Consider the following 22,998-nt stretch of genomic DNA (forward strand, 5'->3'; position numbering starts at 1 on the left):
TTTTATTGGAATACACCTTTCCCGTAATTCGTAAAACTAATGCGCGCGCATTATTTCGATGCTCTCCACCGTTTGGTCTCTGGAGGTAAACAAACCTGTTTTTGCCTGCGTTCCCTTAGGGAAAGTTGGTTTTTTGAGCTTTTCTTAAGTTCTGTCGAACAAAACCCCCTCAAATTTTAGTATGTTCAATCTATTCATGATATTATACCACCCTGAAAATATTTTGCCAAAAGAAGGTCGCTGTCAAAAGTTAGAGGCTCAAATCCCACTTTCCCTAACCCCTCGCAGGCAAAAACGCATTTTTTACCTCCCAAACAATTTTATACACAACGGTGGAGCGCACATTTTCCCGGGCCATTTCTGAGAAATTTGAATTACGGGAAAGGTGTATTCGCGTAAAGCCCGAGTATGGCCCGACAATTCGGGCCGTGTTCGGGCCACACACACGGGCCACGCACGGACCACACTCGGGCCAATTTTTGAAAACATGATTTAAACAGGCGTGTAATTTCAGGACTGATTTTTTTAAACATTTTCTTTGAGAAAAACTTGGTTTCTCTTAATTATATTAAATATATTAATGTTGTAAATTCATATAAATATTAAATGTCTTATTTGGTATGAAAACATAGTTATAAATATACTTAGGGTGGAAATATTTGCTAGTAAACTGGTCCTGGTTTTAAACTGAAGCGTGTCCACGGGAAGCTCATAAAGTTTTTAGCGAAATAAACAAAACAGACAAATCTTATTTTGTACTATTTTGTTTGACTGGACATGCTGAATCAATTTAACATTTAACGTGGCCCGAACATGGCCTGAATGACTCGGGTCATGTTCGGGCCAAAAGAATTGATAGGGTCTCTCGGCCCGAACATGGCCCGAAGAGGCCCGAGAGGCCCGTCGTCATAAATCAATGAAATAATTTGAAATAAAAAGTAAACAAACCTTGAACCTTTCATGAATCCAAATAATAAAAGTATTCATCTAAAGTGAAGATTACATTTCAAAATAAAACGATTTCCAAACCAACTTAAAGTCAGTGTCTCGTCTGCCAACTAAAAATTTCTCTGCGGGGTCACTGGAAAGGAGTTACGACTTCAGACTTTAGATTCCAATTCTTGTATAGGCTGCAACTACACTGCCAAATGATCTGTATTACAAAGACTTCCAAATGGGTCCATAAGTTAAGGAAATGAGAATATCATCTAGCATTGGGGTTTTGTTTTTAAAAACAAAATTCAAAATAAAATTGCTAATGAACTTGTTACTTTAAAATATCACTTACTTACATAATTTATTCATGATATAACACCCCTTTCTTAAATAAATGGCCTCTTAAAGTCTTTTATGTTTGCCGCAAGAAGGGAGAAAAATTTTATTTGACCCCCGGTTTTTCTCTCTTTTTCTAGCCATTTCCCGCATGTTAGTGTAGACACAACTTTAATCCGGGGAAATGAAGCGTTTTCATTGGTCTAAAATCACGGATGATCACGTGACTAGAATTTTTATCCAGGGCAATACCGTGGCCGCAATGTTTTGCTTTAGTGAGATTGACCATTTTGTTGTTTAGATTTGAGCGGGCAAAATTTCTGTACAAACCAAAATATGGCTTCGTTGAAATACCGGTTGAGACACTTGTGAATCATAAGCTTAAAGAAATCTTGAGTATCGATCCTCCATCGATCTCCTATCCGGATCGTTAAGTAATCCATCGATCACATATCGATCTGTCATCGAGCCGTTCCGATGATTGATCCTATCCAGCGCGGACGTCTGGTCTACACAATGCAATGGACAATGGTCCTATTAGGCCGATTCTGTGTGACATCATTTTCACCCACAATTAGCTGCTTTTCTAAGAAATGGTAGAAAATAGACCTTTTTTCAAAGAGGCCACCCTGTTGAATAATCATGTACCGGGTGGTCCAAAAAAAACTTCCATAAGTTTCAAATTTTGACGTAGAGCGCTCTTATTGTGTTATCGACTTCAAATTTCGTATGGGTAAACTTCAACTTAAATCGAGGCACTCCTGAAAATCTCATTGTCAGAAACTAATATTTTGTAAAGTTATGTGGTTTTCTAAAAAAGAGGTCAAAATTGACTTGTTCAAAACTGACGTCAATTAGAATTCTTTCTTGTTCGTGAATTCAACGGTTCGTACAAATCATTAAAAAATATCGATAAAGTTTAAGTTATAAGACTATTTCTTTGCAACAGATTCTTCCATGGTTTCACAATCAATATTGATGTCTAACTATAAAATAATTTGATACAACCACCTTTCTGTTCATTGACAGTTCTCACTCGTGGTAGGAACTCTTTTAGAGCCTTTCTGATTATCTCGCGATTTGAACCGACTTTCTTCCATACCGTACGTATCTTTCTTTTCAACTCATTCTCATCTTTAAAAGGGTTGTTCAATCGACCTTTGTACACCTCTGCCTTGACTGCGTCCCAGAAATAAAAATCTAATGGATTGCAGTCAGGCGAAGAGGGTGGCCAGTCAGTCTTTTTCACAAAACGCTTCCGCAGTCTTTCATCCATGAAATCTTGCACCAAATTGGAACCATGCGATGGAGCACCATCTTGTAAAAAGATCCACTGTTCATGGGTAAAGAGCTTCTCAACAGAAGGGATGAGTTTCTTTTCAAGATGATTTTTGTAATTGACTGCATTGACCTTCATACCACTTTCGTTAACAAAAAATGGTTGGGTGGCACCATTCCATGTCAAACACGCGGAAACCATAACCTTCTTTGATTGACGGTTTGTATGATGACAGAGATTTTCTAAAGGAACGTCCTTTGTTATCGCGTTCCCTTTGAGAATTTCATTTTATAGAAATTTGTTTACTAGCAAACGACTATATTACCTAGAGAATTTATAGAACATATTACTACGTCATTTTATTACTAATTACTATTTGCGTAATTGCCTAGGGAAATTATGAGAGTGTATAAAAACCCACAACATTTGTAGATAGGCGAATTCATTTTTATTATAACGATGAGAACATCAGTGCAAATTATGATAAAGGACTAGAGTTTGTTAAAGATAAAATATGGCTAGAAATAAAGTTGTATAATTGTCCTTATAATTTACTAAGGTATCCTTCGAATGAATTCCTTTGCCTTTGCAAAGTTCAACAATAATTTGCATGTTCTGAAAAGAGAGAGTAAATAAATTCTATGGTATTTGATTTACTGGAAGACACGATTAATAAGATTTGTGTAGTCCGTTTATTAATTATGGATTATTTAAATGTTTGAACAAGAAGAATTGTATTATTAATTTCTGGCTTGATTTTGACTCATACCAAAGAGTCGTTGAATTTGCTGGCCCTGGAGTTGTGACTCGAACCTTGGGGTCGAGGGAAGGACTTGTGCCAAGAGTCGTTGAATTTGCTGGCTGGAGTTGTGACTCGAACCTTGGGGTCGAGGGAAGGACTCGTGCCAAGAGTCGTTGAATTTGCTGGCTGGAGTTGTGACTCGAACCTTGGGGTCGAGGGAAGGACTCGTGCCAAGAGTCGTTGAATTTGCTGGCTGGAGTTTGTGACTCGAACCTTGGGTCGAGGGAAGGACCTGTGCCAAGGGTCGTTGAATTTGCTGGCTGGAGTTGTGACTCGAACCTTGGGGTCAAGGGAAGGACCTGTGCCAAGGGTCGTTGAATTTGCTGGCTGGAGTTGTGACTCGAACCTTGGGGTCGAGGGAAGGACTCGTGCCAAGAGTCGTTGAATTTGCTGGCTGGAGTTGTGACTCGAACCTTGGGGTCGAGGGAAGGACTTGTGCCAAGAGTCGTTGAATTTGCTGGCTGGAGTTGTGACTCGAACCTTGGGGTCGAGGGAAGGACTCATGCCAAGAGTCGTTGAATTTGCTGGCTGGAGTTGTGACTTGAACAATTCACTCTTTTACGTACACTGACGTATTCTTACATTGACGTATCTGTACACTGATCTATCCGTACACTGACGTATCCGTACACTGATCTATCCGTACACTGACGTATCCGTACACTGATCTATCCGTACACTGACGTATCCGTACACTGACGTATTCGTACACTGACGTATCCGTACACTGACGTATCCGTACACTGACGTATTCGTACACTGACGTATCCGTACACTGACGTATTCGTACACTGACGTATCCGTACACTGACGTATCCGTACACTGACGTATCCGTACACTGACGTATCCGTACACTGACGTATCCGTACACTGACGTATCCGTACACTGACGTATCCGTACACTGACGTATACGTACACTGACGTATCCGTACACTGACGTATCCGTACACTGACGTATCCGTACATTGATCTATCCGTACACTGATCTATCTGTACACTGACGTATCTGCACACTGATCTATCCGTACACTGACTCATTCGTACCCTGACGTATTTGTACACTGACGTATCCGTACACTGAAGTATCCGTACACTAACGTATCCGTACATTGATCTATCCGTACACTGATCTATCCGTACACTGACATATTCGTACACTGACGTATCCGTACACTGACGTATCCGTACACTGACGTATTCGTACACAGATCAACTACTTACTCATCATTCAACTAATTGCTTATCAACCAACTAATTGCTGATCAACCAACTACTTGCTGATCAACCAACTACTTGCTGATCAACCAACTATTTACTTGTCAACCAACTTGCTGATCAACCAATCTGCTGTAACCAACCAGCTGATCAGCCAATTACTTAGCTGATCAACCAACTACTTGCTGATCAACCAAGTACTTGCTTATCAACCAAGTACTTGCTGATCAACCAACTATTTACTGGCCAACCAACTTGCTGATCAACCAATCTGCTGTAACCAACCAGCTGATCAACCAACTATTTACTTGTCAACCAACTTGCTGATCAACCAACTATTTGCTTATCAACCAACTACTTGCTGATCAACCAACTACTTGCTGATCAACCAACTACTTGCTGATCAACCATCTACTTGCTGATCAACCAACCTGCTCGTATATCGGTATATTCGTTATCCAAACCTGTGAGCTACCCCCTGCTGGCTAGAAAAAACACAAATAATTAAAATGGAAACATCATCTGACATACCAAAACCAACCCTCAATCATGCTAAAAGACGAAGAGCTGGAAAGAAATCTGCTATCACGCGTAAGATTAACGAAATCAAAGAGCTCATCTCAGAGAGGGGAAGCAGAACCAAAATCAAGTACCTGGTCGAAGCTTTAAAGACTAACCAGAAAGAAGCTATTCAACGCCATGAGGAACTCATGCTTCTACTCGAAAACGATGATCCTGATTTCGATGATGAATGGATCAATGACTTATCTTTAGCCGTAGATACATGTATATCTGACACTGAGAGATATTTTCTTGAAAGAATTGACGATCCAGATTCCCTAGAACCAGATAATCAAAGTGATGTTCTTCTTGCTGTAGAGAATTGGCGCCAAAGGAGTTTCAGCGTTGCTAATTCAAGTAAAACATATGAAGAAAATCAACAAATACCAGATGAAGTTTCATCTGTTGAGGAAAGTCTCATTGATCCTGAAATGACAAATGCTTTCTCCAAACTTAATCTGAATCCAAACGAAAATGTCAAAATCAATTCAGATGGAATGAAGTTAAAAGGGATGAAAAGACTCAACAAAAGTTTGGAAGACCTAATTCATCCTAGAGAATCGGATGTTGGTCGTTATCTTCCAACATACCTCAGCGAAAAGGATGACGCAAGCCAAAATCTGGAGAAAAACTGGACATACACACTTAAAACAACTACATTCACAGTTAGTTCCTACAGCAAAAACCTACCAAGCAATTGAAGTGGAATCTCCTCAAATTGACTCTAAATCGCACAAAACCAACCCTGCATCAAACGAGGAGATGGTAAAGATGATTAACAACTTGCCAGAGGACAATTCTCTATTTGAAGAAAAAATAGCAAGTACTGTACATAACCAACCAAAGCAAACTTACGATTATGCTGAAAGCGTCAAATCTAAACCGAATTTCTCAAGATTTCACAGTACCTACACTGTCATTCCGAAAAGGAAAGGTACTTCAGTGAGGCAGGAAGAAGGACACGATCAGCAACATCAAACTGAACACCATAAAGAAATGCCTAGTGTCAGGGCCTCAGGACAGGACAAACTACTTCAAATGCATCACAGCAAAACACATAAACACAAAGAAGATTCTATCGACAGCTGGATAGACCACCTAGATCCTCTTAATGAAGAGGAAATCCTTGAAAATACAAAAACAGTCAACATAACAATGCAAATGTTAATCCAACAAAGATTACCAAGGTTGACAATACCAAATTTTGATGGAACTCCAGAACTATGGGTTGATTTTATCAGCAAATTTTACGACATGGTACACAAACAACCATTCTTGGATCCTTTCCAGAAACATGCTCATTTGATTCAAAACCTCCATGGTGAACCATTGAAGGCAGTTAGTGGATTTGATAGCAATTATGAAGGCTATGTCCAGTCACTCCAGAGGTTAAAATACATGTTTGGAAACCGATCATTAGTTGCTCAAGCAACAATTCGAAAACTAGTCGCTGGAAAGCAGCTGGAAAATGATGACATTAAAGGCCTCAACGACTATTACTACACCTTATCACATTGTATGAACACTCTCAAAAAGATGAAGTACTACGCTGATATGTATAGTAGCGATGTCTTGAGACAAGCACTCAAACGCTTACCACCCTATTTACTACGAAAATGGGGTGAATATTGTCTGGTATTGCGAAGACGAGAAGAACCATCTCTTCAGCACCTTGAAATTTGGTTACAAGACAGAGTGATGGCTGCCAGAGACCCAAATATCCCAACAGAGGAAAAACAGCCAAAACGCTCAAATACATCATCAAGTAGCCTACACCTACAAGGACCTGTCATTGAAGAAGACTTTAAGGAAACCGACAAGCGTAGAGATTCTGAAAAAGACTACTCCCAAGAAATTGTGTCAATCATGTGGACAAAGGCAGCATTTAACCTACAAATGTCCTGAATATTTGAAACTTGATGCCAAAGAGCGTTTCAAACTAATCAGATTAAAGAAGTGCTGTTTCAATTGTTTGAGCTCAACACATCAACAAAGGGATTGCTCATCAAAATATACTTGTCTCATCGACGGGTGCAAGCAAAAGCATCACACTTCCCTGCATAACTTCTTTTCCAAAAGATCAAATCAAAGACCGAACACCAACCCTTCTCCAAATCCAAGCCCAGACCACAACGAAGTCTCTGAACAACAACCACAAGGGACGAGCCTGACTAGTACAGTCCACACCACAATGAACAGAGGTCGAGTCTTCTTACAAGTAGTTCCTATAAAAGTGACAAGCTCGTCAGGAAATAGGATAAAGACATATGCATTACTTGATGGTGGGAGTCAATGTACCATATTGCGAAAGGATTTTTGTCAAATCTTAAAACTTCAAGGTGATCTAAAGCAGATTGATCTTGGAACACTTAAAGGCTTTGGTCATCCAATCCAATCTAAAATTGTAGACATCGAAGTATCATCAATGGACAATACATTCTCAACAAAGATACGAAATGTCTTCTCAGTCGAAAAAGAATACTTCCATGTACCAAGTCAAAAGCTACCAGACAGCCAATCCGATAGAGACAGATGGGATCAAATCAAAGCTCTGGATATTTCAGATGTCGACAAAAGCAAGATTTGTGTGTTGATTGGAGCTGATGCACCCCGGGCATTGGTTACCACTGAATCTATAAATAATGGTCCAGGAATGCCTTTAAGTACCAAAACTCCTTTTGGTTGGGCCATCGTTGGATCTTATAACACATCAAAGGCTGAACAAATTTATTGCAATCATTTGTCAATTCACGAGATTGATGACTTAAACAGAAGTGTACAGAGGTTTTGGGAAATCGAGAGCTTTGGTACAAGTGCTGGATATAAAGGAAAGTCAAATCCACTGTCCATACAAGACACAAAGATTTTGAATTACCTTAAATCAGAGTCAAAAATCAAAGACGGTCATTACGAAGTTCCTATGATTTGGAAAGAAGACATGTTTCTACCAGACAGCTTGAAAACCGCCAAAAGACGATTTGATTACTTGACGAAAAGGTTTAAAAGAGATGATTCCTATTTCGATATGTACAAGACGTGCATCGACAAATACATTAGATTAGGTCATGCACGTAAACTGACTAAAGAAGAGACAGAAAAGAAAACCTCCAAAACTATCTATCTAACGCATCATGGTGTTATCAATGAAAACAAACCAGGAAAAGTACAAGTTGTGTTTGATGCAGCTGCCAAATCACATCAGATTTGCTTGAATTCAAATCTCCTTGCCGGACCTGATCTCCTCAACAAATTAGTAGGCATACTTTTACGCTTCAGAGAACATCCAATTGCAATCACAGGTGATATCGAAGGAATGTTCAACCAAGTAAGACTTAACGAAGAAGATAGAGAAGCAGTTCGATTTTTATGGAAGGATTGCCGATCAGACAAAGAACCTTCACACTACCAGATGTTGGTACATATTTTTGGAGCAAAAGATTCGCCAACTTGTGCAAACTTTGCGCTTAAACAATGTGCCGAAAATGTCAAAGAAGACTATTCGGAAGAAGCTATTCAAACAGTCAAAAGAGACTTCTACATGGACGATCTCATAAAATCGGTTGATGATGAAGAAAAAGGCGTTGAACTCGTTCAAGAATTGGCGTCAATTACCCAATCAGGGGGATTCAATCTTCATAAGTTCAACAGCAATTCACAGAAGATAGTTGACTCAATACCCATCGAAAAACGAGCTAAAAACATCAAAAACATCATTGATGATAGAGAAATAGCAAGAGCCCTAGGAGTAAAATGAGACTTAAAAGGCGATTACTTCACTTTCTTTTCAAACAAACACGACTGCCCAGTTATCACCAAGCGAAGTATTTTGAGAATAACAGCAACAATCTTCGATCCCCTTGGGTTCCTGGCACCATTTATTCTCAGGGCAAAACTGATGATCCAAAATCTTTGGAGAAAGAAATTTGAATGGGATCAACCAGTTGACGAATGTACTGAAAAGGAATGGAAGAATTGGAAATCAGAATTGGATCTCCTACCAAATATTCAAATACCAAGATTCATTGGGACAAGCAAGGAATTTGAAGCTGAATTACACACCTTTTGTGACGCATCTGAATTAGCATATGACGCTGTCAGCTATGTTCGTATTATAAACAACCAAATCGAATCACTTGTCAGCTTGTCATGTCAAAATCTCGTGTAGCACCTGTGAAGCAAATATCCTTACCGAGGCTGGAGTTAGAGGGCGCATTGCTTGCAGCCAATCTAGCAGAAGCAGTGGTTTATGGTATGGAAACTGAATTCAAGGCCCGCTACTTCTGGACTGATTCGATGTTAAACCTTCAATACATCAATAATGAAGTTCGCCGATTCAAAGCCTTTGTAGCGAATCGTGTAACTGAAATTCGTGAAAGTACAAGTCCTCAGCAGTGGCATCATATAAATGGTGGTTCAAACCCCGCAGATCTGGCAACAAGGGGTATGTCTATCAAGGAGATGATAGCAGGAAAGTGGTTGCAAGGACCAGATTTTTTATATGACGAGACTATCAAAACTTCAGATAAACCAATCGACTTACTTCCCGAAACACACGAAGAAGTCAAGAAGGAAAAGGTCAGGGTTCATGTCATAACCTCGCCTAGCAAACTGATCGACTTTCAAAGATTTTCCAGTTGGGGCAGATTAACGAATACATTTAGTTGGATATGTATTTTCATAAAGCTGTACCTCCATAAAATTCAACGGCTATCGAATAATCACGACTTCGATAAACTCACACTCGAAGAAAAACTGATAGGGGAGACTGAATTAATCAAAACTATTCAGTCCGAAGTGTTTCATGACGAGATCAAAAAATTGAAATCAATCAAAAAAAGGATTTCAAGTAATTCTTATCTCAGAATTTAGACCCATTTTTGGATAAAAAGGGAGTATTGAGAGTTGGTGGAAGACTAAAGTTTGGGAAATTACCTTTCGCTTCTAAACATCAAGCAATTCTACCAAATAATCACCATGCCGTTAGATTATTTGTGCAACACTTGCATAACACTCACTATCATGTTGGTAAAGAGCAGCTGTTATCAATTATAAGACAAAACTACTGGATTTGCAAAGGTCGGAGAATGATATGGAGTAATCAAAAGGTGTGTCAAATGTCAAAATGTTAAAGCAAAACCATATTCCACCAAGATGAGTGATTTACCAGCTGATAGATTAGAGAAAACGACACCCTTTTCAAACACTGGGGTAGATTATTTTGGCCCTATCACTGTCAAAATCTTGAGAAGTAGAGCGAAAAGATGGGGGTGCATTTTCACATGTTTGACTACAAGAGCTGTCCACCTCGAGGTAGCACCGTCACTCGAAACCGATGACTTCCTCAATGTCTTCAAAAGATTCGTCAATCGCAGAGGTTGCCCAAAGATTGTACGGTCAGATTGTGGCACAAACTTCAAAGGAGCTGATAGAGTACTAGGTGAAGAATGGATGAACATTGACCGAGATAAAGTAATCGACTACGCCACCAAGAAGAAGTTTGAATGGAAGTTTAATCCACCAGAAGCTCCCCATATGGGGGGAGTTTGGGAAAGGATGATCAGAAGCGTAAAGACTACACTACAAATTATCTTCTCGGAACAATCTATCAATGATTTTACTTTGATGACAGCGTTTACCCAAGTAGAGGCACTAATAAATGTAAGACCATTAACAGCTAACAGTGATGACATCCATGATCTAGAAGCACTCACTCCGAATCATTTTCTTGTTGGTCGTGCGGACACCTCCGTCCCTGTGGCTACTGAAAATCTGAAAACCAGTCTTCGGAAACGTTGGAGGCAAACACAAGAATTGTCTACACAATTTTGGAATAGATGGCAGAAGGAGTATCTACCTTCCCTAACGAAACGATCGAAATGGTTGAACGACAATGAAAGTATCAAAGTAGGTGAAATGGTGCTTGTGCTTGACAAACGAAACGAGCGTGGTATGTGGCCTCTTGGTAGAGTCCTGGATGTTTATGCAAGTCGTGATGGTCGAGTTCGAAAGGTTATTGTTGGAACAAATAATGGAACATTTACGAGACCGGTCGTAAAATTATCAAAACTTGAACTTTTTGAGAGTTAAACTCTCAAGGATTGGAGTGTTATCGCGTTCCCTTTGAGAATTTCATTTTATAGAAATTTGTTTACTAGCAAACGACTATATTACCTAGAGAATTTATAGAACATATTACTACGTCATTTTATTACTAATTACTATTTGCGTATTGCCTAGGGAAATTATGAGAGTGTATAAAAACCCACAACATTTGTAGATAGGTGAATTCATTTTTATTATAACGATGAGAACATCAGTGCAAATTATGATAAAGGACTAGAGTTTGTTAAAGATAAAATATGGCTAGAAATAAAGTTGTATAATTGTCCTTATAATTTACTGAGGTATCCTTCGAATGAATTCCTTTGCCTTTGCAAAGTTCAACATCCTTCTTGCCTCCCTTGAAATAAACACGATCATTCTGATGATTCAGAGGGACCTCTAGTGAAAAATCTTTTTCATCTTGAAAAGCGCACTTTTCAATGAGGCGTGGATTCCGTTCAAATCGATCTGCAAGTCTCCCAGAACGTTCCGTTCTTCGCTGGCGTGTGACTTCACTCATACGAGGCGTTTTCATTCGTTTAAATTGTTTGTACCCTCTTCGTTTTACTAAACGTTTAACGGAGCTTCTACTTATCCCAATCATGGGCGCGATTTCTTGGGGGCTTATATGCGTTCCAGGGACTTCTTCCTGGGAACATATCATCTCCTCCACAAGATCACCATTTTCTTCGGTTGTAGCTGTAATTGGCCTGCCAGAACCAGGTCTTCTATCCATTGAGCCCGTTTTATGAAATTTTTTGACAAGATTCTGGACAGATCTAAGGACCCAGGATTTGGTGTGATGTTCCTTACAAATCCTATAGGCCGTCCAGCCCTTTTCTTGGATGTCATTTTTGATGATAGCTTTGTCATCTGCTGAAAAAACCATGACGTCAAAGTGCGTTCACTCTCTACTCTTCGTTTGGTTTGAACTGTCTGCTGAAACTGCAAAGTTCGTTAGTTCTGGTTGCAACAATACAATGACTTCATGAGGACATTGCATTGTAATTGCAATGTCTTCATTCAGAAGACAAAATAAAAAGAACGCACGCTAAACAGGTTGATGATTTGTGAATCTTCTGATGCCAATTTTTGAACAAGTCAATTTTGAAACATAATTTATAAATAGCTATAACTTTTGAAATAATTATTTTCTGAATCTGAATTTTCAAGGAGGGACATAAAAGATGTTGAAAATTCACTATGCAAAATTTTAAGTTGATAGCTCAATTAGAGCGCTCTACGTCAAAATTTGAAATTTATGGAAGTTTTTTTTGGACCACCCGGTAGTCCAGCAGAAAAACCATGCATAATTATTACAATATGCATGATACAGTAATTATGCATGGCTCTATCATTGTTTTTATGGCTGGACTACATAATTATTCAGCAGGACGTCCTCTTTGAAAAAAGGTCTATATATGTACAGGATAAATTCAGTAACACCTTGATAACTCAAAGAAGTCTTCAGATAATTCCCGTGGTAGAGCAGAGTTTTTTATTTTGTTGGTGAAATTTATGTCAGTTTGATTAGGTGCTACTCAGCAGTTGGTTGGTTTGTGTAAAAAACAGGTCACAGCACAGGTCATGGGTCACAGGTCACGGGTCACAGGTTAAAGGTCATACAAATTACAGACCAGAAAACTGTAACGCGCTCGTAACATACAACCAGTTGGAGTTGGGTGTTTAAGATAAAAATAGCAATTATTGATTATTGCTCTTTTCGGCAATAGTCCTTTTTTAAAGAGGCAGCCCTGTTGAATAATTATGTACTCCAGCATAAAAACAATGATACAGCCATGCATAATTTTCAAAATATGCATGATACAGTAATTATGCATGGCTGTATCATTGTTTTTATGCTGGAGGACATAATTATTCAACATGGCTGCCTCTTTAAAAAAGGTCTATTATTGCCGAAAACGGCAATTTTTTCAACGAAGAAATGCTGAATCAGCAGAAAAGTACAAAAAGTAAATAAACAAACCCAACTGCTCAGTGTAGGTGAAACTTCAATATTCCAGAATTGAAGAGTTTAGGCGGCCATCAAAAAATTGTTCTATTCGTTTCACCCGCCTGCATCATATTTTCCCTTGATTTTCTGGTCCGGAGATGTGGGAAAAAATCCGGAAAAAGGAAATTGTTCTCTTAACATATAGCTTTTTTCTTGATCGCTCTGGCAACCATCAGAAAATTGTTCTGTTCGTGTCACCACCTGCCCCTGACTTACAGAAGCAATTAAAAAAAAACCGGGAATTTTTCCGACCGACCGTCCGCCCGCATGCATTTTTAACACCTGTTGCAACGCAAACAGAACAATTTTTCGATGGCCACCTAACCCGAAGAAACTTCAGTTCAAGTTTGGTAAATGTTCAAGTGGTTCAAATATTCTAAAGTGGATCAAATGGTTCTACTGTCAACTGCTCCAACTTCGGACTATCTGACGAAACATGGGACGGCCATTCCTCCACCATTTCACCGAACCTCCAAAGTCATTTTGATTTGAGTTAAGGAACACAACGTATTAAAAAATACACAATTTCTCTTTCGATTTTACAGTAATTAGAAAATACAGACCAGATATGCAACAGTCCCATGTTTCGACCAATCATCCTAAGTTAGAGCAGTTGACGGTAGCTTTCTTGCTCCGAAAACAGCCAAACTTTTGTTAAATTAGCAGGAAACCCATAGAAAAGCTGGTCATTAAGACTGTGCAGCGGAAGAATTGAAGATACAAGCAAATTAACAGAACACATTGAACATAAAATTAACTAATCAAACTTTACCAAAATTTCTCTATCTTTGGCTGTTTAATTTGGCTTGTTTGATAATGGAACACCCACTGTTCAACATTCTTTGATTGAATTCAAACATTCATTGACATCGCCTTTAATTTTTCAATGACAGAATGACTTCGTCAAATTTCCCAGATTTCAAAGTTACAGTAAGTTAAGAGCCTCGATCCATAGCTCTCTTCAATACAAATTTTTAAATAGGCTGACTATGGACTATGTTTTAAAGAAGAGCTGATCAAATGGAGCGCTGAAGGATGATATATTATAATTGTTGATATGTTCACCATAATGCCATGAGTGGACCTAAATCCAACAGCCCTGCCTAAATCCAATGGGGTCTTTCAAAGATACAAACTAAAAAAAAAACCTTTCTCTGTGGCGCAATGAAGATAACAAAGTGTCAGTGAGCCAATTGAACCAAATAACAATATTTTAATTGCTTCTTATAGAAAACATAATTTTTTATTACAAAATTGTTAACGTTTTAAACACGAGCAACAGATTCAGAATAATAGAAGTAATTATTTTTACAACGCACACTTTTTTATACATTAATTGACATCTTGACATTTAAGTCATCTTGTTAGATGTTTTGTTTCGAGAGTTCTTGCAATATAGTTTATTGTTCAACTTGAAGAGGGAATGTTTGTAAACATAGAATTTTTTTTCATAGCAATTATTTAGGGGGTCGGATTTAGGCAAGGCTGTCGGATTTAGGACCACTCACGGTAGCTGTTGCCATTTTTTCATTACAAAAATGCATGAAGTCAAAAAAGATTTTCTGATGAATCTGATAGACCTTTTGCTAGATGTTATGTTGAATATAAATATTTCAAGTGTGCATTAATTTTTCTTTATCATTGTTGTGATGTTGGTAATTTCTCGAGTTTTAAATTATTTTTATCAATGATGATGATTCTTTTGAACATTGCCATGTTTCTGCAAGCTTAGCATTTCTTTCAGCAATTTAGACCTTTCCTTTTATATTCATTAGACCAACTTACTGCTCTGCATCTGAATATAGGCTCTGTCTTCATCTTGCTGTGCTTTTCATCTGTTGATTGTCTTGTTTATGTTACCTTTATACCTTTGAATGTTATTTTTGTTTTAATTAGATTAAGACTTTTTTAATCTTTCATTTTTTTCTTTTTTTAAGAAATTTAATAAAACCTAGCGCAATTGAAAAATGGCAAAATTTACCATCAGTGGGTCTTCAATAAGCCAGGGAAAGACTATGATGTTGATGGTTTTGTTGGTATTTTTCGCTTTTGTATTTGGTAAGTTAAGTTAATTGTTATACATTTGCAACCACTCTTGTTTAGTATATAACAAGTGGTATTGGGAAAAATATAAGGTTTCTTAGCTGGCAAACCTTTTAACAACTTAAGAATAGCGATACATCATCTTCTCTTCTTTTATTTTCCAGTTTATTGCATGCCCACTTTGAATAATAATGGAAGCCTTCTATCCTTCAACTCATCAGGGTATAAAATGTTTTTTCCAGATTCTTATTCATATGGACTTTTAGAATTCCATATACACTTCCCTCTCAAAAATATAAAAATGTGGAAATTCAGTTGAACCAAGTTAAGAGCTAGATATCACATTTTTAAGAGATTTGTACTGTACTGTACTGTACTGGCTTGGCTTAATAAATCAATTATCTCAACAAAAACCTTTTGTCTAACCATCACTATATACAATCTCTTTGTTTTAGGATTTCATCCTCTGTTCAACATTTATTATTACGTCAAGTGAAAGAATTGAACGAAAAGGTAAAAAATCTATTTCTATATTTGTTACACTTGGAATATATTTTCATCAAACCTCTGTTATTAAGAACCTTAGTTGCACCCCAGGCCTATCAAAAATCAAAAAACTGTCAGAGAATGTCTTTATTTTAAAATTCTCAAGAACTCAAAGCCAAGTTCTATGCTTAGGTAATTTAACATATTTGTTCATTACTGAAAATCAATGGTCTGTATAGGTACAACTAGTTTGTGATAAATGTTTAATTTTTTAGTTGATTGTCCCGTTAGAGGAAAGAGTTGCCGCCCTTGAAGACAGGTAAAATGAATTCATCATTATTTTCATCAACTAAAAGCAGGGGTATATTGACTGTGTAGTAAAAACATTTTTCATTGATATTTTTCAGGCAAAAGAAACATCCAAAAGTCAAATATTTAGCTGAGAAAGATCGTAAAAGGATATTGGTAAACAGCTTTTGATATTTTAATCTCAATTTTCAAGCCATTTTCATGTAAAGAATCACATCGGTGAAAAGAGATTATTATCACAATTTCAACTTTTTCTAGATAACTGGAGGAGCAGGTTTTGTCGGTTGTCATTTAGTGAATGCTTTAATGTTGGAAGGACATGAAGTCACTGTAGTGGACAATTTCTTCACTGGACGCAAAAGCAATGTAGAGCAATGGTAATAAACGATTCGTATGTATTTCATCCAGATTGTGAATATACCATACTTATAGTATATAAAATTTGCTGTTATATCTATTCCTATATTGTGAACATGTGTGGTTTATTTTTTTTGAAGAGACGAACATGTGGATACTCAGCTTTAGAAGAAATATTAAATATTAATTCATTGAATGGACACAGTTATTACAACTCGTTTTAAAGTACTTGATTTTTTTTCTTGTTTGTTTTTTTACAGGATTGGTCATGATAATTTTGAATTAATCAATCACGATGTTGTTGAGCCTCTTTATATTGAAGGTGAGTCAAAACCCGAATAATTATTGAATGTTGGCAAAGTTGTTATCCGATTTGGACGATATTATTGTCTGAAGTTATTCTTCAGCCTTGTGTTTTATTAATAGATTGACATATTTATACTAATACTCTCTAAGAAATATGTCCCTTCAAATTATTAATTTTTCTAAATTATTATGTTAGAACGATAAATCATTACATTATTAAGATGGTCTCAACCCTTTTGATTAATTTTGCTGATCTTTTTTTCTAGTTGACCAAATTTACCATTTGGCTTCACCAGCATCGCCGCCTCATTATATGTACAATCCTATCAAGGTTCTACTACCGAATTTTGTTTTATCAAAATTTCTTCATTTCTGACGATATGTACAATTATTCACTTGGCTATCAATATATACAAATTATGTGTTTATAAATGTAGTTTATTTATGCTCAAATGCTGAGGCTGAGCGCCTCCAACAACTTAGTTCCCTTACTTACCTCCTAAACCCAGTCTAAGCTGCCCTTTTAAGTTATTAACGACTAGAGATCTCACTAGACTACAAATTTGATTATGGAGTTTAATTGAATGCCCATGGAGAATTTAGCTTTATACATTGAATGGAATGAGCTAGATTGAAGAATTTAAGCCATATAAAATTCTTCTTCTTTTAGACAATAAAAACAAACACGATTGGAACACTAAATATGTTAGGTAATATTTTGAAATAATTAGTCCTCCTTCATCTGATGGTATGAAAATAAAAGCTCAATTAAAAAGTATACTTGCGGACTAATTTACATTAATTGGGCACTAATTTGATATCAAGAAGATCACATTTATTCGTTTTTATTATCTATCGTTTTATCTTGTTTTATTAAAATTCCAACATAATACATTAAGTGCATATTCTTGATCTTGGAGTTTAAGGTCTAGTCTCAAATGTTTTCCTCACTTTGATTTTAGGCCTGGCTAAAAGAGTTCGTGCGACTTTGCTATTAGCATCAACGTCCGAAGTTTATGGAGGTTCAAATTGATTTTTAAATGTCTTTGTGAATCTTAACAGAATCTTCCATTTTATTTTATTTTATGATTCAAGCAATTTACTATTTAATTGACTATAAAACTTTTTTAAAGTTGACCTTTTTTTAGTTAGAGTTTCCTAGAATAAGAAAAAACGTTTGCTATTTCTTCAGTACCATTTGAGTAACTTTTACCAGACTCTATCTATGGCCAACACAATCTTGATCAAATTATCAAAGCAAAATATTTGTTTCTATAGATCCTGAGGTTCACCCACAACCAGAAACATACTGGGGTCATGTAAATCCCATAGGACCAAGAGCTTGCTATGATGAAGGAAAACGTGTGGCTGAAACGATGTGCTATGCTTACCAGAAACAGGTTTACATTCTTATGGCTGATTAAAGTAAAGGACTTCCATAAGGAGGGGTCTCTTGTACTTAATTCTATGTTCATTTAGAGTAAAACTTCCTTTGCTTTTATTTTTGTTATGGAGCTTGAATGTTACTTTCATTAGTTTTGTGGGCAGTAATTTCCTGAATCTCTCTAAAGAGAAATCGAATATTCAAGTTACAATAATGTTATTCAGTCTTCTGGAACTTTCATAGGAGTGTTTATAGGAGACTTTATAGTTTCTGACTTTTGATGATTATGTCAGAAACAGAGAAATCTTTGCCAAATACTAATGATAGATTTTTGATTCAGCTAACATACAGCGAATAGTAATTTCATCTTTGAAATTGAAAACAATTTAATAGACATCCAATTCCCTTCAGGAGAAAGTAAACATTCGAGTAGCCAGAATCTTCAACACCTATGGCCCAAGAATGCACATGAATGACGGTAAGGGAACTTTTTTTTGGGCGGCTTGCTACTTTGAAAGGAGCTGATTTGCGATGTGGGATGCTTTTTATGAAGTTCTTACGATTGGCATTTTTGAACTTCAGTAAAATGAATAGAATCTATGGAAAAATTAAAAGCTCGAATGAGCATGATTTAAAAAAAAAGCTAATGCAATTGTGATGTGATGTTAGAGCTGCCCTAGTCTTCAGGCACCACGGTGTATATAACCTATACAAATTGTATTTTAAAAATTTGTCTGAATAATGTTATATTTTTCATTGCAGGTCGCGTTGTGAGCAATTTTATATTACAAGCACTTCAAGGACAACCGTTGACTGTAACTAGTTTCTTTACTTCTTCATCTTTGAAAAAAAATGTCTAAAATTTTTCCTGACAGTGCATCTCTGCTATCTTGAAAAATATACCCTCAACCGCCGCACATACCTGTCAGTCAATTTGCCTGACTACCCCCTCCGGGATTTCAAATAAGAAACAATTGTAGAGTACTACAACGAGATTTTGCTTTATACCTCTCAGATTATCCAATACAATTATCACTTGTTTCTGTCCTTTTCTAGATTTACGGAACTGGTTCACAAACAAGATCGTTTCAATACGTGACGTATGCAATTAATTAATTCTCTTTGTTTCGTTTTGTATTCATAAATATTCATTATCCGAAAGGATCACAAAATAACAAAGTTCGCTCAGGTTAGGAAATTTATATATTATACCTTTTAATTCACCAAAAAATGCTTGTATATAGATTTTGCATATATTTAATCAATGCTAATGTCTGAAGCAATCATAGAGATTCACAGATACAGACCTTTAAAAAAAACTTCAATCAAAATATTTTGCTTGGCCAGATAATTGAGAAACTGCCTCCAGGGTTTATTAAAGCTTAATGATCCGACCCCTTATTTTTCCTTGGCTAGATACTTATTTAGAGCTTTTCCACGCTTATCCTACAAATAATAATGACTTGGATTGGTTGATTTTAGAGATTTGGTTGATGGGTTGATACGATTGATGAACAGTAACGTCTCGTTACCTGTGAACCTTGTAAGTGATTATCCCTTCATCACCATAACTGGACTCTTGACGTGAAGAAATGTTTATTAAAAGTTATCGTCTATCTTCTTCTATCTTCTATCTATTACTTCTTACTTTTACATTCAAACTGATGTAAGATTCAGTGGAATTTCAATTGAATAAAAATCAATGCTCAAAGTTTACTCCTTCTTCCAACTTAAATAATACTCCTACCTCTTCTTCCACCTTACACAGGAAAAAATTTTCGATTTCCAAGGTTGGAAATTTCAAGTTTTCTTAGTTGGAAAAAAGATAAAATCCAATGGAAAATCCAACCTGAAAATGTGGGACATTCTCCAAGGTTGGAAATTTTGCATTTTCCATGGCTTGGAATTTTCGTAAATCCAGGTTGAAAAAAGCCAAAATCCAAATTTTCCATGGCTTGGAATTTTCAAAAATCCAGGTTGAAAAAAGCCAAAATCCAAATTTAACAATGTTGGAATTTTTTAAAATTCAGTTGGAAAAAAGCCAAAATCCAAATTTAACAAGGTTGGAATTTTCAAAAATCCAGGTGGAAAAAAGCCAAAATCCAAACCAAACAAGGTTGGAATTTTCGAAAATCTAGGTTGAAAAAAGCCGAAATACAAGGTGGTTGGAAATTTCGAAAATCCAGGTGGAAAAAAGCCGAAATACAAGGTTGGAATTTTTGTAAATTCAGTTGGAAAAAAGCCAAAATCCAAGCTAAACAAGGTTGGAAATTTCGAAAATTCAGGTTGAAAAAAGGCAAAATTCAAAAAGTGATGGCAGAGATGTGTAAAAGTGATCTTAAACAAGGTTTTTGTTTTTGTGAACAGTCACTCGCTAGCCTAGGCTCGATGGCTCCCGGTCAATCTCTCGTTATTGTTCGCACAGATACGTGGTTGATCTTAGATCACTCACACAGCTCAGCAGGGCGCTATTTGAAACTATGACACAAGTACCCTATGTGCTTCACTGTGCGAACTCACTGCGATTGACCGAGGCCGCTCCGAAGAGACGCCTCACCTGACGGAAACTTACAGTTTTGAGCGAAAAATAGCTCGTGGTTTTCCCAATGACATGCGCAGAAAATGGTTAGTAAAACGTAATTTCCACATGGATTTTTAACGTTTTCCAAACTGTTTGGAAAAACACAAATTTCCAACCCAAAAAGTCTAGCTTTCCAATCGAAAGAGTTTCAATTTCACAAAAATGTAATTTCCACATGTATTTTTAACGTTTTCCAAACTGTTTGGGAGAAACACAAATTTCCGACCCAAAAAGTCTAGTTTTTCAACTTGAGGTATCAAATTTACTAAAATATGTATTTTCACATCGATTTTTAACGTTTTCCAAACTGTTTGGAGAAACACAAATTTCCAACCCAAAAAAAGTCTTTTCCAAGAAAGGATCTCAATCTTAGAAAAATGTAATTTCCACATGGATTTTTAACGTTTTCGAAACTGTTTGGGAGAAACACAAATTTCCGACCCAAAAAGTCAAATTTACTAAAATATGTATTTTCACATCGATTTTTAACGTTTTCCAAACTGTTTGGAAAATAGAAATTTCCCACCCAAAAAGTCATGTTTTCCAACCAGCCTTGGAAAATTGCCATTTTTACATGGGTTTTTTTCACTTGATTTTCAAGGGCATTGGTTTATTCTACAAAACCTATGGGTAATTTACGTTTTCCAAATCAGCTTAAGGTAATTGCTCAAATTTCCAACCTTCAATTATAAAACCAAAATTTCCAATCCAAAATTATTGAATTTCCAACCTTGGAAATCGAAAATTTTTTCCCGTGTTAGCTACAGATTTTCATTATAGAAAATACTTTAAGAGATGAATTTTACTACTATTCTTTGAACTCGTGAATGAAATCCTTTTCATATCCTTGTCTGTTTTCAATTATAGGGAAACCCTGATGAGAGATCAATTTTTGAGTTTGCTGAACGTATTATCAAATTGACAGGTTTTTAATTTTTCAAGAATTCTAAATCGTAAATTTACGTTTTCCTGTGGCAGAATTTTCACTTTTGTTTCCGCTTGATTCGATTCTTCGTGAAATTTTCATTGTTTATCATTTGCTGTTCTAAACAATTTTCTGCAATCCTTATTTGTTTTTATGAATATTATATCGAACACTTGGCTTGACAAATAAGAAACAGAACTTCATTTAGAGCTCTTTGTATTCCTCGATTTCCTTCCTACAGGCTCAAACTCAGAAATTATAAACCAGCCTGCTGTTCAGGATGACCCCCAAAAGCGGAAACCTGTAATCACCCGAGCTATGGATAACTTTGGGTGGATGCCTGTGGTAAGACTGCTGTGTTTTGAGCACGTGTTTGAATACCTCAATTTTCTTTTCTCTTTTTAACCTCAAATGCGAACAAAAAAGTCCTTCCTGAAAATTATTTTATTGCTATTGTATGTTTGATATTTTAGTACTAAACCTCCCCGTGCTTTTGAAAGGGTTGTTATTATGTTAGTATTGATGACTAAATCTATGATTTACATTTTAGGTACCATTGGAAGAAGGTTTGATCAAAACTGTAGAATATTTTCGCGATGAGCTGAAAAAGTCAAAAACCAGTAATAAGAAAGACTCGCCTGATTTGTGATTTAATGAGAGGCAATTGGTTTGTTTGTTTTTTATCTTTAGTTTTTGCCATATTTTTGGCGTTTATATTTATTCGCCTTTTATTTATCCGACTTTTAGCATCGGACAGATCAAGAACTTTCTTCATTTTCTAAATTACAACTGCTGGTGATGAATTTTTTTCTTCTTCTTTGCTATCTCACATTAGAGATCCTACCTCTCGATTTTTTTTCTAGAGAATTAAAACAAATTTAAAAGGAGATGCTTCATTGTCACAGCATTCCGTCAGAGTTGTGTGTATACATAGCAATATGGTTTAGCTCACTAAAGTTCAATTGCGTGTGTTCACTAAACAAAAATTTTAAGTGACTTAAACCAGAGTGTTTATTTCATCGGAATGATAAAATTTTACATTGGTATATGATAAAATCATACAATTTTCCGTGGCAAGGAATAATTTTAAATTTAATAAAAAAGATGACCTTAAATTTTAATTTGACTTTATTTTGAAAGATTTTTATTTAAAGAATAAGCATTTTATTTGGTATTGATTTTTTTATATTTTGACAAAAAAGGAAAATACTTTTAAAACATTTTTCAAATTATTTATTATTGACTAGATAATCTAGTTCATTAACTCGTTAAGTTTTTAGTTTAGAAAATTGTTCGCTATCTTTTTGAGCAATTGACCCTCAGTGTTATAAAATAGACCAATGAAACATGATCTATATGA

General features: G+C 36.3%; 3 protein-coding genes across 3 annotated transcripts; 2 read left to right on the plus strand and 1 right to left on the minus strand.

The window, feature by feature from the left end:
• The first annotated feature begins 5,902 nt into the window (after positions 1-5,902).
• On the plus strand, positions 5,903-11,218 carry LOC136814885 (uncharacterized). Its single transcript, XM_067071309.1, has 4 exons — positions 5,903-6,953; positions 7,060-8,876; positions 9,272-9,706; positions 10,283-11,218. The coding sequence occupies exons 1-4, from the start codon at positions 5,903-5,905 to the stop codon at positions 11,216-11,218; spliced, it is 4,239 nt and encodes a 1,412-aa protein (XP_066927410.1).
• Positions 11,219-11,477: 259 nt separating this feature from the next.
• On the minus strand, positions 11,478-11,969 carry LOC136814886 (uncharacterized). The gene has a single exon (XM_067071310.1). It carries the CDS (start codon positions 11,967-11,969, stop codon positions 11,478-11,480), a length of 492 nt encoding a protein of 163 aa, XP_066927411.1.
• Positions 11,970-15,184: 3,215 nt separating this feature from the next.
• On the plus strand, positions 15,185-22,613 carry LOC136814874 (UDP-glucuronic acid decarboxylase 1-like). Its single transcript, XM_067071299.1, has 18 exons — positions 15,185-15,305; positions 15,455-15,512; positions 15,746-15,803; positions 16,052-16,095; positions 16,184-16,241; positions 16,344-16,462; positions 16,703-16,764; positions 17,015-17,079; positions 17,419-17,458; positions 17,711-17,770; positions 18,027-18,148; positions 18,544-18,610; positions 18,895-18,947; positions 19,189-19,232; positions 19,615-19,675; positions 21,581-21,638; positions 21,880-21,983; positions 22,189-22,613. The coding sequence occupies exons 1-18, from the start codon at positions 15,215-15,217 to the stop codon at positions 22,285-22,287; spliced, it is 1,263 nt and encodes a 420-aa protein (XP_066927400.1). The 5' UTR covers positions 15,185-15,214; the 3' UTR covers positions 22,288-22,613.
• Positions 22,614-22,998: the final 385 nt, after the last annotated feature.

This window comes from Clytia hemisphaerica, unplaced genomic scaffold, assembly GCF_902728285.1.
Source record: "Clytia hemisphaerica strain Z4C2 unplaced genomic scaffold, Clytia hemisphaerica genome assembly, whole genome shotgun sequence".
In the NCBI taxonomy this organism is placed as follows: Eukaryota; Metazoa; Cnidaria; class Hydrozoa; order Leptothecata; family Clytiidae; genus Clytia; species Clytia hemisphaerica.

What these genes read in the sequence shown, in the direction of transcription:
- LOC136814885 (XM_067071309.1), top strand. Translation starts at nt 5,903, where the DNA reads ATGATTAACAACTTGCCAGAGGACAATTCTCTATTTGAAGAAAAAATA. An exon ending in AAATAGCAAGAGCCCTAGGA is followed by an intron (nt 8,877 to 9,271) that starts GTAAAATGAGAC and finishes ATCACTTGTCAG; the next exon opens with CTTGTCATGTCAAAATCTCG. An exon ending in AAGAAGTCAAGAAGGAAAAG is followed by an intron (nt 9,707 to 10,282) that starts GTCAGGGTTCAT and finishes TATTCCACCAAG; the next exon opens with ATGAGTGATTTACCAGCTGA.
- LOC136814886 (XM_067071310.1), bottom strand. Translation starts at nt 11,969, where the DNA reads ATGGATAGAAGACCTGGTTCTGGCAGGCCAATTACAGCTACAACCGAA.
- LOC136814874 (XM_067071299.1), top strand. Translation starts at nt 15,215, where the DNA reads ATGGCAAAATTTACCATCAGTGGGTCTTCAATAAGCCAGGGAAAGACT. An exon ending in GTTGCCGCCCTTGAAGACAG is followed by an intron (nt 16,096 to 16,183) that starts GTAAAATGAATT and finishes GATATTTTTCAG; the next exon opens with GCAAAAGAAACATCCAAAAG. An exon ending in TCTCGTTACCTGTGAACCTT is followed by an intron (nt 19,676 to 21,580) that starts GTAAGTGATTAT and finishes TTTCAATTATAG; the next exon opens with GGAAACCCTGATGAGAGATC.